Genomic DNA, 17,645 nt, shown 5'->3' with positions numbered 1-17,645 from the left:
GCCCAGTATATCACCGGGCTCCAGCTACCAGCCCTGGATGACATCTTCGCATCTTGCTGTTTGAGGAAGTTGCATAACTTTCTCGGAGACTCTTCCCATCCTGCTTACAATCTTTTTTAGATTGTTGACTTCTGGCGGAAGATACAGAACAATTAAAACTAGGACCACACCTCTTCTGAATTGCTTTTATCCCAGAGCGATAACTGCACTCGACAATGAACTAAAGGGTCACCATCAGTGAGCTATTGGACAGCACTACTTGGTCTGTTATGTGGATGTTTGGGTGGTTATGGGGCGGGGAATTTTTTGGTGGGTGGGGGTGTGTTTGGGGATCGTTGGGTGTGTTGGGCCTGACCTCTGGATGTTATGTGAATTTCGTTGTATCTGTAAACTGTGTAGCTACGTACAATGACAATAAAGTAAACTAAGTAAGTAAGTATAGGTGTTTTTAATGCATAACTTGAAGCTGCAGGGAGGGATGGAGGGAGGGGATTCACAAGGTGTTAAATGTGGCCAGTCGTGCCTCCAACTGCGATTGGCAGTTGGGGTGATGTCAGGTAGGATAATATAAATACCCGCAAATGCCCCCCCCCCCCCAAGAAATGAATGCCTGCATATTGGTGACTCAGTAGTCTAGAGGCTTCCCAGCTCCAGCTGAAAGGAACCAGGTTGATTTAGAATAGCGACAGAAAACATATCTCTCTTCGGAGCTCTGCAGTGAGATTATCTGAGCATGTTCTATTTCTTATTTATATTCTAGCAAAAAAGAGCTTTGGGGGCAAACCCAACCCAAACCCAATCAATTTTATTTTCTTGGGCGCCAAGATCACCGCAGATGGGGACTGCAGCCAAAAACTTAAAAGACGCTTGCTCCTGGGAACAGAGAATGAGGTGGCTGGATGGAGTCACCGAAGCAATAGGCGTGAGCTTCAGTGGACTCAGTTAAAATTTTATTTTTTTTAATTTTTTTTAAATATTTTATTAACAAACATATAAAATACACACACACAAAACTTAGACGTAGAACACATTTACACAGTACAATACAAACAGGAGCTTCCTGTTCTTTCTAGTAGCAATTGTCAATCGATAGCATTCACCTTATATTATTTCCCATTCAATTGTATTTTATTTGGGTTTCACCATTCTTAACTTTCTTATTTTACTCACAACTATTATTTTTGAGTTTTGTTACATTCTTTCATTGATTCTTGTTTCTTTCCTCCATCCACCTATACCATTTAGCCCATATCTGGTAGAATTCTGATTCTTCTTTTCCCTGAATTTCTTTAGTTAGTTTGTCCATTTCAGCACAGTCCATAACCTTTCTTATTATTTCATCTTCACTTGGAGTTAGTTTGTTTTTCCATTTCTGGGCAGCAGTTAAAATTTTAAATGAACAAAATAACAAAATAGGAAAGAAGACACACTGTATGTTATAGCTACCAACCAACCTCATTCTTGGGAGTCAAAAATGGCTTTTTGCAAAGGAACCATTAACAGCTGAATTCATTCCAGATACCGTAGTTCTCGAATTATGACAATTGAGCCCAAAACTGACCACCACCCCCTAATAAATTTTGAATAGGCAAAGGTAAATGCAAAGATCAAGTTCTTATTAGTTCCATGCCAAACTTGGGGTACCATCAAGGTTTTCTAGAGCAGAGTCCCTCAACGTTATTTTAAGAAGGGTGGACTTTACCTCCCAGAATTCCCAACCCAGAATGCTGCCTGGGGAATTCTGGGAGTTGAAGTCCACCCGTCTAAAAAGTTTGCCAAACTTGAGAAACACTTCCAGAAGTTTATATACATATGGCAGCTCTAGCGTAACCTGCACAGCTGCATTTTTCCAATATGCTATTCTTGATTAATTATAACCTGGATTACTTAATTGCATGTATCTAAACCCACTGAGTTTAGAATTCAGTGGCATTGTTTGTGCAAAACACACATCATACACAATATCATGCCTAATATAGGCTATAATATATAAAGGAGCAGTGTGTGTGTGTGTGTGTGTGTGTCTGTGTAGCTCCTTTATATATTATAGCCTATATTAGGCATGATAGATAGATGATAGATAGAATTGTGCTTCTTCTAAGAAAACTTTTGTATTGCCGTATATAAAAGAGGTGATACCCCCCCTCTTTGGATTCTCTTTGACGCTCCTTCCCCCCCCCCCCCATGATGTTGCAATGGTTCGGCCCAACTGTTTCTCTCTCTCCCTTTCCCAAATGTCTGGGCGCCCCCCTCCCCCCCCGGCGCGAGCCCCTCTCCATTGGCTTTTTGTATTCCCCGGCCTTGAAAAAGCGACAGTTTAAGTGCCCGATCAAAAAGCAAGGCAAATCAGGAGGATTCTGATTGGGCGCTGGGGTGAAGGGAAAATAACAGACCGCCGTTGATTGGCTCGCCTCGCCAGGGGAGGCCGTTAGGAAAGCTGCGATTGGCCGCTTGGCGGCGAGCTGTTGCAAGGGTCCGTTTTATGCGGGGGGGGGGCAGTGGGGGTAGAGAGGTTTCAGAAATGCAGATTTAATTCTTGCGTAAAGTCTCTCTCTTGTCTCGGCGCTCCCCGTCCGAATAGACCCTTATGATGCAATGTTTGAGTGGCACGTTACTGCCTAGTCCCGGGGAGTGACTTCCATCAGAGAGAATCACATTGTGTTGCCTCACACAACTAGCCTGGTTGAGGTCGATCCGTCTAAATCTCTTCCTCCTCCTTCTGATTGAAAAGTTTAAAAGAATCCCTTTTTTTTTAAAAAAAAGGCCTGGTTGCCTTAAAAAAAACACCCTGCAAATCTATTTTCTCCTAGACAAAAATTGGGGGGTACCTGGGCAACTTGGGGTGCAGTTGCATCCCTGCTTATTGTGGGATCCTGATTCCCACCTGGGGCTCTTCCCATGGTGTGAAACTGTGAAGCCTTTGGGGGTCTCTGGTATTGATCTCCCGTGAGACCTACAGTCTTTGCAAACCATGGTTTGTTACGCTTCAGGATAGGGGAAGCCAGCCAGCCAACAATCCAGGATTAAACAAGCTGTGGCTTAGGTCAAGCCGTGATTGCAATCTGAACGACCTGAGGTCCTTTTAGAAGATGCCACGTGCCAGGGGGCCCTCTTAAGATTGCCAGCTGGGGTCCAGTCTGCACCCTTTGTCAAACGTTTATTGGAGTTCGTTTATTTCATTTAATTCCATTTATTATAGCTGCCCCTAACTTTGATGGACTCGTCCAATTCCAGCACGATCATTTCAGTCATATCAAAAACAACTCTTGGGGTGTCCATGAATCTTGCAAATAGGAAATATCCCCAAGCAATTCATGCTGGCAACCAACAGGCCGGGCTTTCCCATAAATGGCCTCATTTTGCAGAAGAGATTCTAGTGTTATTCCTGGCCTCCATTGTTATCTTTATGGCTTCAAGCCAACATTTTGCTTATTTAGAAAAGAATCTTCTGCAAGCAGAGATGACTCACTTTAAAAAAATGCTCTCGTTTATTTTTCTGTACATGCTACTCTCTCTCCGACAGTGCTGTTCTAAAGTTGGAAAGCAATCACAAAATTATTTGAAATACATGTTTCAAATAAGGAAAACAGGGTTGGCATGGCAGGATTGAATCTGGGGAATGGTTCTGATGTGTATAAAACATGAGAACTGAATTGGAAAAATTTCCATTTCCTAAATCATAGCCGATTAACTCTGTTTGGATCCATTCTGACTGAGCAAGGCCCTTTATGTTTATTTCCTCTCTCTCTCTTTCAGGTTCACACATTATGGGGGACAATGAGGATCTTGATGTTGCCGGTGCCTCAAATGTTCAGAGCAGCCCCTCAGACTCCTCCGTGGAGAACAGTGCCACGCCAGATGACTACCCTCTTCCCACCACGGCACGCTCTCCAACCTGCGCCCGCTGCCGCAATCATGGCATCAGGGTGCCATTGAAAGGCCACAAGAACTGTTGCCAGTTCATGGACTGCCAGTGTGACAAATGCATCCTTATTCTGTAAGCTACGAGGGGGAACATGGTGTAAATGAAATGCCGGGCTTTGCTGCTCTTGGGAGATGCGCTGCAGCTGATGGCATCATCGGATGGGCCTAAATGGGAAGCGTAAATAAGAACTGAATGGCTCTTTGCAGGGATTAGGTAGCTTGGAGACACATTCAGGAGGATAGTGCCTGCTTTTCTTTCCAAATAACAGTGGCTTCTGGTTGAATTTAACAGTAACTTGCTCTGAAAATGAAAAACAGCCTTGGAAGTGTACCGTTTTAATGGGAGACACATGACTATAGGCTAGCATCTTTTTTTATATATATAAAGTTTTTTATTTTTTTCATTTTCATAACAAACAACCACATGTATACTATTACATAGGCAACATCATATTACATTGTTAAATGTTTACATCAATTCGTCTTACCATCAATTCCCAAAAACAATTATTGGCTCTTCCGCTCTCCATTCATCATATTTATACCCTATCCATCACTTTCTTCTCCCTCTCTCCTCCTCCTCCTCCCTACCTCCTTTCTTCCCTCTGTTGTCCTTCTCTACTTCCCCTTCCTCTCTCCTTCTCCTCTCTCCCCTTTCCACTCCTTCTTTCTCTATTCCTCTCCCCCCCTCTGCCCTCTCTCCTATCCCTCTCTTCTTCCCTTACCTCTCTCCTCTACTTTGCATTCTTCCTCTCATTTACTTGGTGTATTTCAGCCTCTGAGCAAGCTCCATTTTATGTTCATGGTATTTCTAATTCCTTTTCAATATACGTATTTAATTTTAACATATATCTTCCTCCTTTTTTTAAAAGAAAAACAAGGATACAAATATAATAGACTATAGGCTAGCATCTTAAAGGCATTTTTTAAAGCTGGGATAGATACAAGATGGCCCTCTAGATTGGGCTAAATTACAAGTGCCGTTTGCTTTTGCCAAGGGAAGATAGCAATAGCATTTAGATTTATATACCGCTTCACAGTGTTTTACAGCACGCTCTGAGCGGTTTACAGAGTCAGCATATTGCCCCCAACAATCTGGGTCCTCATTTGACCGACCTGAGAAGAATGGAAGGCTAAGTCACAATCTTGACAGGTTCGAACTGCTGGCAGTGGGCAGAATTCGCCTGCATTACTGCATTCTAACGACTGAGCCATCATTTGAACAACATGAGGGGACATTGCAGGTAGTCCTTGATTTACGGCCACAATTGAGCCCAGCATGTTAGTTGCTAAGTGAGTTCGGCCCCATTTTACAACTTTCCTCACCAGAGTTATGAAGTGAATCACGGCATGGTTGTTAAGGGAATTGGACTTCTCCGTTGACTTTACTTGTCAGAAAGTTGCAAAAGGCGATCACGTGATCCTGGGAAAGGTTGCAGCCATCATAAATACGAGCCGGTTGCCAAGGGTTCAAATTTTGATCATGTGACCCTGGGTCAGTCATCAATCACTGTTTTGAGGATCAATGTAACTTCAAATGGGCTCTAAATGAACAGCTGTAAGTCGAGAACTACCTGTGTTAATTACATATCCCTTGTAGAGCCCAAAGCAGATCCATGAAGCTATTCCTAGGTTACAAACCTCTGTATCCCCATTGGGTTAATTGACGGGGTGAACATCAGAGGAAAGTGAAATTGAGGAAGTATAGAAATGTACTTAGTACCCGATTTACAATCAATCCTGTTCTCTAAGTGGTGAAGTTAATTATAAATCGAGGCAATAAAGTCCTTTTGCTTCTCTTGACCAATTGAACTGCTTGATTGAGCTTGGAGACAACCAGGCCATTGTCGTGTAGTCAGCGGGGAAGGATTAGTAGAATAATACAATGCTTTGTGATGGTTTGTCTTTACTTCTTCTGTTATTTGAGTGTAATATATCTAAATTTATCTATCTATTTATCTCTATCTCTATCTATCTTTATAAAATACTATCTATCATTATAAAATACCACTTTATAATGCCTTGGTAAGGCCACACTTGGAGTACTGTATTCAGTTTTGGTCACCACAATGTAGAAAAGATGTGGAGACTCTGGAAAGAGTGCAGAGAAGAGCAACAAAGAGGATTAGGGGACTGGAGGCTCAAACAGATGAGGAACGGTTGCAGGAACTGGGTATGTCTAGTTTAATGCAAAGAAGGACTAGGGAAGACACGATAGCAGTCTTCCAATATCTCAGGGGCTGCCACAAAGAAGAGGGAGTCAAACTATTCTCCAAGGCACCCGAGGGCAGGACAAGAAGCAATGGGTGGAAACTAATCAAGGAGAGAAGCAACTTAAAACTGAGGAGGAATTTCCTGACAGTTAGAACAATTAATCAATGGAACAGAAGTTGCCTCCAGAAGTTGTGAATGTCCCAACACTGGAAGTCTTTAAGAAGATGTTGGGTAGCCATTTGTCTGAAACGGTATAGGGTTTCCTGCCTAGGCAGGGGGTTGGACTAGAAGACCTCCAAGGTCCCTTCCAACTCTACTATTGTATTGTATTGTATCTATCTATCTATTGGGTTTTCTCTAGGCAAAGACGCCGGGTCATGGCCGCCCAAGTGGCTCTTCGTAGACAACAGGAGCTGGAGCTGAAACGGCACTTTCCCAGTGGTTTGCTACAGCTTCAGGACAGTGGGCCACCAAACGTCCTCCCCTTGGCCAAACCGCTGAAAGCGATTAAACCATGCAGGGGAGGGACAGGTAAAACCATTTCTAGCATCTGATGGAATACACACAAAAAAAAAGTTTGCAGTGGCTTAGCAATGAGTAGATGATGTAAATCAGGGGTGTCAAACACAAGACCAGCGGGCAGGATCCAGTCTATGAGGTGCTTAGGGCTGCCCTGGAAACAGTGAAGGACCAGCCGGTCGGTGGTGCCTCTGCCAATTTTCACTGGCAGAGGGTTGCAGGAAGCTGTCACAGCCGAAAAAAGAGCTTGGAAGCCTCTTTTCACTGGCAGAGCGCTTGGGCTGCCATAGGCACCCCCGGCGCAAGTGACGTCGAGCTGGCCACACTTACCCTGACCACGCCCACCCTGGCCCCCTGAGGTCAAACAACCCTGATGCGGCCCTCAATGAAATCGAGTTTGACACCCCTGCTCTAGATTCTAGAACAAGTGTTTCTCGGTCTCAGCCACTTTAAGATGTGTGGCCTTCAACTCCCAGAATTCCCCAGCCGGGGGAATTCTGGGAGTTGAAGTCCGCACATCTTAAGAGTGGCTGAGACAGAAAAACACTGATCTAAGAAGATGTGACACATCACTCCTGAGGACGCTGGCATGGTTCAGCCTGGCAATCTTGACCATTGGCCCAACAATAACTCACCCTGGACCCTTTCTCTCCTTTGGCCGGCTAGACAAGAAAGAAAACGAAGAACCGTTGACCGAGTCAGAAGATGGACTCCGGGGAACGTCAGGGCTCCTGCGAAGACAAAGGCGGAGAACTGCAAGGAAGGTGAGCAAAGAGGTTCTTATTGATGAAGTCATTTTAACAGCAGGTTCCACGTAGCTCCGCCTCACTATCATACTTCCCCCCCAAATAAGATTCCTTTAAAAAAGTTCACAAATCCACAAAAAAGGAAACAAAAATAAGGAACGCTATTTATTCTATGACCAGTATAGTACAGATAATCCTTGACTTAACAACAGATTAGTGACTGTTTGAGGTTACAACCTCACTGAAAAAAGTGACTTACAAGCGTTTTTCACACTTACCACCGTTGCAGCATCCCCGTAGTGACATGATCAAACTTCAGACACTTGACAACTGGCTCATATTTATGACGGATGCAGTGTCTCGGGGGTCGCATGCTCCCCTTTTGCGACCTGACAGTCAAAATCAATGGGGAAGCCAGATTCACTTAACAACCTCGTTACTAACTTAACAACTGCAGTGATTCGCTTAACAACTGTGGTAAGAAAAGTCATAAAATGAGGCAAAATTCACCTGACAAATGACTCGCTTAATATCAGAAATGCTGGGCTCAATTGTGGTCGTGAGTTGAGAGTTTTTACGTGGAAACTCTTAATATTTTGTAGGAAATACATTATATATCCATACTGTGTGTGAACAGAGTTGGTTCTGAGAATCATTCATGTTAATCCAATTCGCAATATTATTAGTCATCTCTATCATATTTATCAAATTTAAGTAATCATTATATTGTTCAAATATAAATTAACAAAATTGCCTAACTCCTTATCTTTGTCTCTATCTTCATCTAAACATTTCTCTTATATATATGAACAAATTTGATTACGTATCATTCATATTGATCCAATTCACGCTAACATTGTTAATAATCTCTCTCGCATTTATCTAATTTATATTATCCTCATTATATTATTTAAACATATATAAAAGGAGAATGCCTAATGTCATCTCTTCTCCTCTTTTGTGCTTGAATTCTTATCCACTTTTTCATATTATTCCAATTCACAATAACAGTATTAGTAATCTCTATCACATTTATCAAATTTAGATAATCCTCATTATATTGTTCAAACATACATAAACAAAAAATGCCTTTGTCTCTATCTTCATCTATATATTTCTTGTTCAATCTAAACATTCCACTATTATATATGAACAAATTTAATCCTCATTATATTTAAATGTGCATTAAAAAAATGCCTAACATCTATGAACTTCTGATCTTTCTATTATTTTTATTATTTTCATAATCCTCATTATATTGTTCAAACATACATAGTATTGTAGAGTCTTTATTGTCATTGTACAAAATAAATGCAACGAAATTGGTTACATAAATACATAAACAAGAAATGCCTATTTTTGTATTTTGTAGGGTAAAAATTTACTTTCAGTATTTCATCAGCAATCACCATGCAGCCATTAGTTCTGATAAACAAAAACAGGATTTCCTAATTGGCAATGCTTTCTTTCTGTGTTCCTAAGAGCCTAAGACAAATACCTCTGTAATGAAGAGTCTACATACAATAGTGATTTTCTAAGGATAACTCGTTAACTTGTTTTTTGGCTCTAAGTAAGCTTCCCTAAAATTAAAAAGCAAACAAACATAAAGAATTATTTTTTAAAATTACATCATTTCCTGCAAATAAATTAGACCCGGGGGTGGGGGGAGGAGACAAATTCATTGACACCACAGAATAACGTGTAAGATGTTTAGCAGTGTAGTATTTACAATATGTTTCTTCTACTAAATTACGTTATACGTTGTCCTTTAGGAAAATTCCTGGTTACCTCTGTCTCCTTGTTCAAAAGTGACCGAGCTGCCCTGGGGCCTGGGAGGACATCATGGCCCTCCTTCTTGGTTCCCACCTCCCCTTGCAATGCCCCCAAGCTCTTTCTCCCCTTTCCTGCCTCAGGAGCATTCCTTCAATCTTCCGTGTATGGAAGGTAGGTAACCTATTATTTTAGTCATGAAGCTAAATCATGAGTGTCCCAAACAGTGGTGATATTCAAACATTTTTTACTACCGATTCTGTGGGCGTGACTTGGTGGGCGTGGCAGGGGAAGGATGCTGTAAAATCCCCATTCCCTCCCCACTGCAGAGATGGTATTTGCCGGTTCTCCGAACTACTCAAAATTTCCACTACCGGTTCTCCAGAACCGGTCAGAACCTGCTGAATTTCACCCCTGGTCCCAACCTTTTGGCTTGCCTGGGTTGCATGGAGTGAAGAGGAATGATCTTGGGCTGCATATACAATATAGAATAATGTTTATAAATCACATAATAAAAAGTTTACAATATTTTTATATGGCAAGCCTCTTATTGGCCTTCCTACTCAGGCTTGACAACAGCCACAGCCAAAGAAAGTTGTCTTTTCTTTTTTTCCCCTGCAGGTTGCCATGGAAATGAAGCTTTATACACACCAGAGAGTTACCTGCCTGCTCCAGGGCAGATGTTTCATCCGGTGCCTGGTGTTCCCTGGTGCCTACCTCCACCTAATGACCTATCGAGGTACACTGGGCTTGTGAAGGAAAGCGAAATATACCTGTCGCAGGAGAAATGCCTAAGGAGATTTTCAGCCATCCAGGTCATGGTTGTCCCAAAGGCAACTTGGACTTTCTGCTTTTTCTTTGAAGATGTTTGGCTTCTCATTCAAGAAACTTCTTCAGTCAGAGCTAAAGTTAGAGCTGAAGAAATCTCTTGGATGAGAAGGAAAACCTCTTCAAAGAAAAAACGAGTTGCCTCTTGAAAAAGAACCTTTGGGACTGTCCAGGATAATGGTGCAAGATCCAATACAAGTTGGTCATTGGGACCAGAAGTTTATTCTTCCAAGCTTTGGGACTTCTCCTGAAACCCATTGTGGCCTGTAGGCTGCCGGCCCTTTCAGTAGCCAAATCAGAGGAGGAAGAGGTGTGGGAGGGTCAAGGTCAATATCAAGGCAACCTGAGATCTCCGACAGGGAAGAGGGAATGGAGCTGTCAGAGAGAGAGAGAGGCAGGCAGAGCCTCAGCCAGCGGTCAGCCCTCAGATGGATAGTCAACACCCCACCAAGTCTGGAGATTACTGATGAGGAAGAGGAGGAAAAGATGGGTCCAGTGCCTGACGCGCGGATGCGCAGTGGAGAGGAGAGCAGTGGAAATCCATGGGCTGGTCCTTGGGACGGAAGAGCCACCGCTGCTAGCGAAGCCCCACCCTAACTCTGGGGATAGAAGGCAGGGGGTGGCGATGAATACATGTGGCAGACAACTATTCATCTCCCAGCCAGTCTCCTTCTCCCCAAAGTGACACCTTTTGTAGAGAGAGAAGATCCCTGAGGATGGGCTCCGGCACGAGTCCGAAAGCTCAGAAGACTAAACCTCTGGTCCCAGTGACCGATTCAGATTGGATCCCGCCACAGTGGGCTTTTTCAGCATTTATGTGCAGAGAAAATTGGGCAGAGACTTGAGAGGCTGATCCTGGGTGTTTTCAGAAATGCCAAGCAGAGTCCAATCTGGTTATTACTTGGATGGGAGGAAATCCATCAGGGAATCCCAAGGCTGTGAACAAGATTGGAAAGCTGAAAAGTACCCTGGCAAATATCAAGCTGGATTGAGCCCTAAATCAATGGGATGAAAGATTGGCCCTGAATCCTGGCCTTGCGGGCTTCTAGAAAGGCATTTAAGGCCTGGCTTTTTTCCTGGCACTTGGGTCAGGACGAGTAGAGCTCCCACTTGGAGTTATCTAATCCTGATTGCAATTTAATAGTGGCGTTTTATTTATTAGCCAATTGTTTCATCCTGATTGCCATTTAATTGTTTTTGTTTGCCTTTAATGGGGCGTGTTATTTTTCTTCTGTGTTTTAGTTTAATGATTTTTTTGCATGCCACTCAGAGTCGCGTTTGAGTTGGGCGGCCATGAAAACGTTCTAAATAAATTAACAATAAAACTCAACAGGAGTCAAGATTATCTTGAGGGAGAAAGGAAGTGAATTGGTTTATAGGAATATATTTACAAGAAGCAATTTAAGCTATGCCAGTTGGATGAACTATGGGAAGTTTTAAATACTGGATTCCTGCAGTTTTGAGAAAGAAGGGTTTTTTAATGAAAAGAGTGATAAAAAGACATTCTGGCAGAATTATTTAAAACGATACCCAATCCTGATTCTTCATGCCATGTGAACCAAACGAAATAATTTAATTATAGGGGCTACACTAGAGCCTAGACACAAATAAACACACACAACAAAACAAGCTAGGTTTTATTATAGAAATGTGTGAAATAACGCAGAGAAAATTAACACTTTTTAAAATACCAAGTTATGTTGGTAAAGAAAATGCTCAAACTAGTTAGTTAGTTGGAACTAGTTAGTTCTAGTTGGATGGAACTCTTCCACTAGAAGAATGTAGTGGGAGCATACAGTCAAAATCATGAACCAGATACAACAGACAGACTGGATTAATTGGATAAACAGAAAACAAAACTGTTGGAATAAGGATTTTGCCAACAGTCTTTAAGATCTGTCAAAGGCTAAGCCCCACGTCCTGGGAGGAAAAAATACTTCAGTGAACAGAATGGCCAACTTAAAGTCAGTATCTTGTATTTCCTGATTTGGTATCTTTTATTTTCTGATCTTGAGTACAGAGACAGATGTCTATACTGACAAACATTTACTCCAAGCAGCAAGTGGTGGGTGTATATATGTAAGGAGAACTTGGAAGAATGACAGCTGTAGTAGTCTCTTCCCCCTCAACAGTTTGTGTTTTAGCAAGGACAGCAGGCAAGTGGGAGACCAGCTGCCACTAAAGAATGTTACAAACAGACCACTTTCTCTCTCCCTTTCTCTTTTTCCAGCCGCATGGCCCTCAATCCCATCAGTGGCAACATGGATTTGAGCCGACGTTCCAAGGCCCCGTCTCTGGGAGGTCAGGTATTTTATTTTACCTGTGTTCACCCGTGAACTGGAGTTATTCTATTTCCTCTCCTCAGAAGGAACCAACCTGAGGGAAGTTGTGATGAAACTGTGAAAGAGACGCACGGAATTATTTCGTCTGTGGGTCTGATAAGGGGACAGACTCCTAAACAGATTCATTTGGTTGGGCTCTTGATATCGCCATTTCCAGTTAGTGGCTGATAGGAGTGGGATGCAAGTGGGACGCAGTGGTTCAGTGGCTAAGACGCTGAGCTGGTCGATCAGAAGGTCGGCAAGTTGGCAGTTCGAATCCCTAGTGCCGCCTAGCTGAGTGAGCTCCCATTACTTGTCCCAGATTCTGCCAACCTAGCAGTTCGAAAGCGTATAAAAATGCAAGTGAAAAACAGGGACCACCTTTGGTGAGAAGGTAACAGCGTTCTGTGAGCCTTTGATGTTTAGTCATGCCGACCACATGACCACGGAGACGTCTTCAGACAGTACTGGCTCTTCAGCTTTGAAATGGAGATGAGCACCGCCCCCTAGAGTCGGGAACGACTTGCACAGATATGTGAGGGCAATTTTACCTTTACCTTTAGGAGTGGGATGCAAGTAGTCCTCGACTTACAACTGCTGGATACAAAGGGACTTACAACCGGTCCCTCACAGTTATGACCATCTCAGTGTCCCATGGTCACATGACCGGGATTCAGGCACATGGCAACCCCCATGTATTTATGGCAGTTGCAGCATCCTGGGGTTGCATGATTGTCATTGGTGACATTCCCAGTCCCAGTGGTGTTTTCCACAAGCAACGCCAATGGGGAAGCTAGATTTATTTAATGACTGCAGCAAAAAAGGTCTATTGGCTGTGACTCACTTAACAACTGCATTGCTTAACCTGGGAAGTTGAGGTCCCAAATGTGGTTGCGAGTTGAGGACTACCTGTATGGTCATAAAGAAGTGCAAGACTTCCCACTTCAGTGCTACTTTTGAATAGATAAACATATTCCTTCCAAATAACCCACTGGCACGCAAGGCTAAGCTAAACTACCCAGGCCCTCTGTGGCATAGGCATTTGCAGGAGGCTCAAGTGGCAAAATGCAATTGCAACATGTGACCCAGCTTTAATCATTGTGGCTAGCCACAGGCACTTCTGGTTTGCGGTTTGCCATGTTGTGGGAAGCTAGTCCCATTTTAACAGATCTTGGGAGCTGGGCCAATCCATTAAGCCATTCATATGGAATATTTGTTTGGGGCATGGCCTTTTATATAGGCACAGCAATTAAGTTGTTAGTGTGGCTGTAGGGTTAAAGTAAATTGCAGGAAGCCAGGCATTCTCTGTGGGGTTGCTTCCTGTTTAGCACAGATCTCTTCTTGGCAAGAATCTTACATCTGCAGACGATGTGATAACGTACAATAACTTACAGAATGCACAAATTGAGCAAAATGAATAAAACAGAATGCCTAGCCGGGGGATAAGGCAGCCTAAAAGTTATCCATAAAAGGATTAATGAAAACAAACAGTTCTGCTCTTTGTCACCGGCAGGTGGTCAAATGACTAATGTCTGGGACAGTGTTTCCGCATAGGGTACTTACATAAGCAAGCAGCATGGCATCTTTATTCCACTTGAATTGAAAGGTCTATAAAAGAAGAACCCAGGTCACCTGCCACCTCCTAAGCAGGCCTTGGGCTTGATTGAAACTAATGCTAGACAAAGCCCAGGGCCTTGTATATTTTGCCAGAACATCTGGCTCTGTTATCTTAGGATGAGGTAGGAGAGGATATGTTTATCCTGCCCTCGTAGGGTTTCCTCATTTGCTGGAAAAACAGATTGGACAGCCACTTGTCTGGAACGGTATGGACAAGGGTGAAATGCTCTGAAGTCTGCTACCGCTTAGCTTTGTGCACATGCGCATCAACACGGCTGATCAGGTGAACCGGTAGTTCCGACAGCTGTGCTGTAGCATGATTTCTAATCACGCAGCACAGCTGATCGTTGCACAGCTGATGGTCAGCGCTATTGGTTCACCCCAACCGGTTGTAAAAAAAAAAAATGCTACCGGACGATCAGCTGTGTGACGATCAGCTGATCGTTGCACAGCTGATCGTTGGAACTACTGGTTCAGGTGAGCCAGTCCGAGCCGGGAGCATTTCATCCCTGGTATGGGAGTCTCCTGCTTCAGCAGCGGGTTGGACTGGAAGACCTCCAAGGCCCCTTCCAACTCTTGTTATCCTGAATTGAAAATAGAACTTGGGTCCTGTTGACGTCTCTTTGTTGATCGTGCGGTTAATTGTGTGTCCTCCTCTCTTTCAGCCCAATTCTTCTGCTCATCTTTCAGTCTGGCCCCCCCGAGGTTTTTTCTTCTCACCCCTTTCTGAACAACAGCTCCAGAAAGAGGCTGCCGAAGCCTTGATGGTGTTAAGAAATGCCCCCCAGTCTAGCCCCATGCTTTCCCCTTCAGGCCTCCTGCCCCCTGCCAACACCATCTCTGCCCTTATGGGGCCCCCGAGCTTCTCCCACCCTATGGAAGCCATTCCCAACCCTGCCATTCCCAGCCCTTTCCAGCCACATCCCTCGTACTTCCTGCCTCCCTATCTTCCGCAGGGTCTCAAGGCCTCTAGGGACATAGCCTTGAAGCGAGCCCACGTACCCCCAGAATCGGTCAGTGCCCACCCCGAACAAGTTCCAGGGCCCTTCTTCTTTCCACTGTTCCATGGTAGCCCTCACCCCCAGCAATACAAAAACGTCCGGCTGTTCTCGGTCGCTCCATCTCGAGGGGCTCAGGTAGCCACCTCTCTCATGGTTTCCAGCATCCAGCCTGTCAAACCAAGCCTCGGTGCGGCGTCCAGTTACAGCCACTATCATTTCGCCCCAAACTTGAGAACTTACCACAGCACCTCAGGCTCCATGCAAAAGACTGTCTGCTTGCCCCAAAGCATGGAGACCGGCTGGATTTCCGAGACCAGCGTTGAAGTCCTTGCTCCCTCTAGCTCCGCTTCTGGCCATCCGCCGCTGATGCCTTTCTGTGTCTCGCCCATGGATGTCTCGGTCACCATGCCCTTCCAAGCAGGCTCCCCCGTTGGGATGGATCTGCACATGCTCCCTCCCGGTTTGTCTCTGCTGAACCCCGGCCCCTGCCTTCTAGCTCAGTCCTCCTTCCCAGACCCCGTGCTTCTCCCAGGGCAGATGTCTCCGCAGTGCCAGCCCCAGCACTGCCAAGAAGGAAGATGTTCCAGCAAGAGGCCCAAAGAAGAAGAGCCCGACAAGAGCCATAAAGTGCCTGGCAGCAAGGATGAAAAAGGTTAGAATTTTTCTGCACCTGCTCAGAAGTTCATTATTTTACATTACGTTAATGCTGCCACTACGTGCATTAAGCACATAAATCAACTCCCATCAGCCCACCAGTATGGCAGAGGTTGAGATGGTGGAAAGTGTGGTCCATAATACCCAGGGTATTATGTATAGATCTTTGCAGTTGCTCAGAAAGCCCGTGGAGCAAGTAGAGCAGGGGTGTCCAAACTTGGGAACTTTAAGACTTGTGGACTTCAACTCCCAGAATTCCCCAGCCAGCCATGCTGGCTGGGGAATTCTGGGAGTTGAAGTCCACAAGTCTTAAAGTTCCCAAGTTTGGACATCCCTGAAGTAGAGAGATCAATAGCAACAGCACTAAGACTTCTGGGCTGCTTCATTGTGCTTTATAGCCCCCTCTAAGTGTCTAAGACGCTGAGCTTGTCGATCAGAAAGATCAGCAGTTTGCCAGTTCGAATCCCTAGCGCTGCCTAACGGAGTGAACTCCCGTTTCTTGTCCCAGCTTCTGCCAACCTAGCAGTTCGAAAGCACATAAAAATGCAAGTAGAAAAATAGGAACCACCTTTGGTGGGAAGGGAACAGCGTTGCATGTGCCTTCGGCGTTGAGTTATGCCGGCCACATGACCACAGAGATGAGCACTGCCTCCTACAGTCAGGAATAACTAACACATATGTGCGGGCGGAACCTTTACCTTTACTTTAAGCAGTTTACAGAGTCAGCATCTTGCCCCCAACAATTTTACCAACCTCAGAGTGATGGAAGGCTGAGTCAACCTTGAGCCTGTCAGGTTCGAACTCCTGGCTATGGGCAGAGTTGGCCTGCAATATTGCATTCAAGGCACTGCCTCACCAAAGCTCTTACATTTAAAAACAACCAAGCACCGTATGACACTGGTAACCCAGTCAAGGCGAAACAATAATTATTCACACCCAACCCATCATTGAGATGGAACTGCATCTCAAACCAAAGCGCAAATGGTTCCTGCAATCAGCCATTTTTCTGGAAATCCACTCATACTCCCGCACCATTCGACGTGGGTTCCTAACAGCGAGTCTTTTGCCAAAATCTATGTCTGGATGACTCTCCATGTAATTGTGATATAGGAGGCAATAGGAGCTCAAGTGTCAATGATCTAACAGGCTTCCTCTGTTCTGTTTAGATTCAACCGAAGCAGAGCCCGACCGCCTGGCATCCAAACCAGCCCCTAGCCAGTCTGCTCAGCAAGTCTCAGAAAACCCCCAGCAGCCAAGCCACCTCCACCAGGCCAACGGTTCCCCTTCGGTGTCTTTGAGCATCGGCCAAATGGGCTCCATCTCCCTACCCAGTTAGTCTTCTGATTGGGAGTCTTTGAAAAAGAGAGGTGGCTTCTACTGCAGGTTGCAGCCTTGGCCTGTTTTTCATTCTACCTGCAAGTGAATTCTTGCAATTGCTGGTACCTTTTATTGGTGTAATGTCCCAAGTCCAGATCCTTTAACACCGTCGATTCCTCTTTGACTAGTTCTGTGCCCCGATGGAAGGCCGAGTTTGTTTTGACTTGAACCATTTAGTTTAGACAACAGGAAGTTTATTTTTAGTAACCAAGTTTGTTTGCATTCCTTTTTGAAAAGGGGGTTTCCCATCGTTTTCTCAAATCAGAGAGAGATGATTGATAAGCAAAAACAGGTTTAGGACACGCTGAGAATTGGATCCACTTATGGGATCTTGCATATGATTGATTCGGGAGAAGAGACGTGCGTTGAATTCATGGTCCAAAAGTTTTCTGCCAATAAAACGTTGAGAAGTATTGCTGGAGTGTCTACTGTCTTTTATCAAACGGTTGCAGTTTTCAAAGACTTTTAGAATTGGATCATGTTTTACAAAGAATTCTTTAATTGGGGCTATTTAGGTTTTAAACCCAATATCCTTACATTGTGCACTCCAAATATTTTGTTATGTGAAAACTTTCAGCTCCATGTTAAAGGTAGCAGAATTCTGGGAACTGAGAAATTAAGCATATCACTTTGATAAACACCTACAAATACCTTTGAGGATATGAATGATAGCT

General features: G+C 44.2%; 1 protein-coding gene across 3 annotated transcripts; it reads left to right on the top strand.

Annotated features, from left to right (window-relative positions):
* The first annotated feature begins 2,363 nt into the window (after nucleotides 1–2,363).
* On the top strand, nucleotides 2,364–17,384 carry DMRTC2 (DMRT like family C2). 3 transcript variants are annotated; one of them, XM_081962165.1, is made up of 9 exons: nucleotides 2,364–2,473; nucleotides 3,757–3,997; nucleotides 6,500–6,669; nucleotides 7,324–7,421; nucleotides 9,176–9,347; nucleotides 9,795–9,912; nucleotides 12,232–12,307; nucleotides 14,605–15,592; nucleotides 16,761–17,384. In XM_081962165.1, the coding sequence occupies exons 2-9, from the start codon at nucleotides 3,768–3,770 to the stop codon at nucleotides 16,928–16,930; spliced, it is 2,022 nt and encodes a 673-aa protein (XP_081818291.1). In that variant the 5' UTR covers nucleotides 2,364–2,473; nucleotides 3,757–3,767; the 3' UTR covers nucleotides 16,931–17,384. The 3 variants fall into 3 exon arrangements, with proteins under 3 accessions (XP_081818291.1, XP_081818289.1, XP_081818290.1); XM_081962163.1 differs by lacking the exon at nucleotides 2,364–2,473 and adding an exon at nucleotides 2,518–2,682; XM_081962164.1 differs by lacking the exon at nucleotides 2,364–2,473 and adding an exon at nucleotides 2,518–2,688.
* The last annotated feature ends 261 nt before the right edge of the window (nucleotides 17,385–17,645 follow it).

Source organism: Natrix helvetica, assembly GCF_964273705.1.
Source record: "Natrix helvetica genome assembly, chromosome: 9".
NCBI lineage: Eukaryota > Metazoa > Chordata > Lepidosauria > Squamata > Natricidae > Natrix > Natrix helvetica.
The sequence above is the reverse complement of the archived record's forward strand: the minus strand, read 5'-3'. Positions and strand labels throughout refer to the sequence as shown.

Bases quoted from the DNA above. Each gene is read 5' to 3' on its own strand.
- DMRTC2 (XM_081962165.1), top strand. From the start codon at position 3,768: ATGGGGGACAATGAGGATCTTGATGTTGCCGGTGCCTCAAATGTTCAG. The intron at 6,670-7,323 runs GTAAAACCATTT...TTGGCCGGCTAG, and splicing joins ACCATGCAGGGGAGGGACAG to ACAAGAAAGAAAACGAAGAA. The intron at 9,348-9,794 runs GTAGGTAACCTA...TTTCCCCTGCAG, and splicing joins CAATCTTCCGTGTATGGAAG to GTTGCCATGGAAATGAAGCT.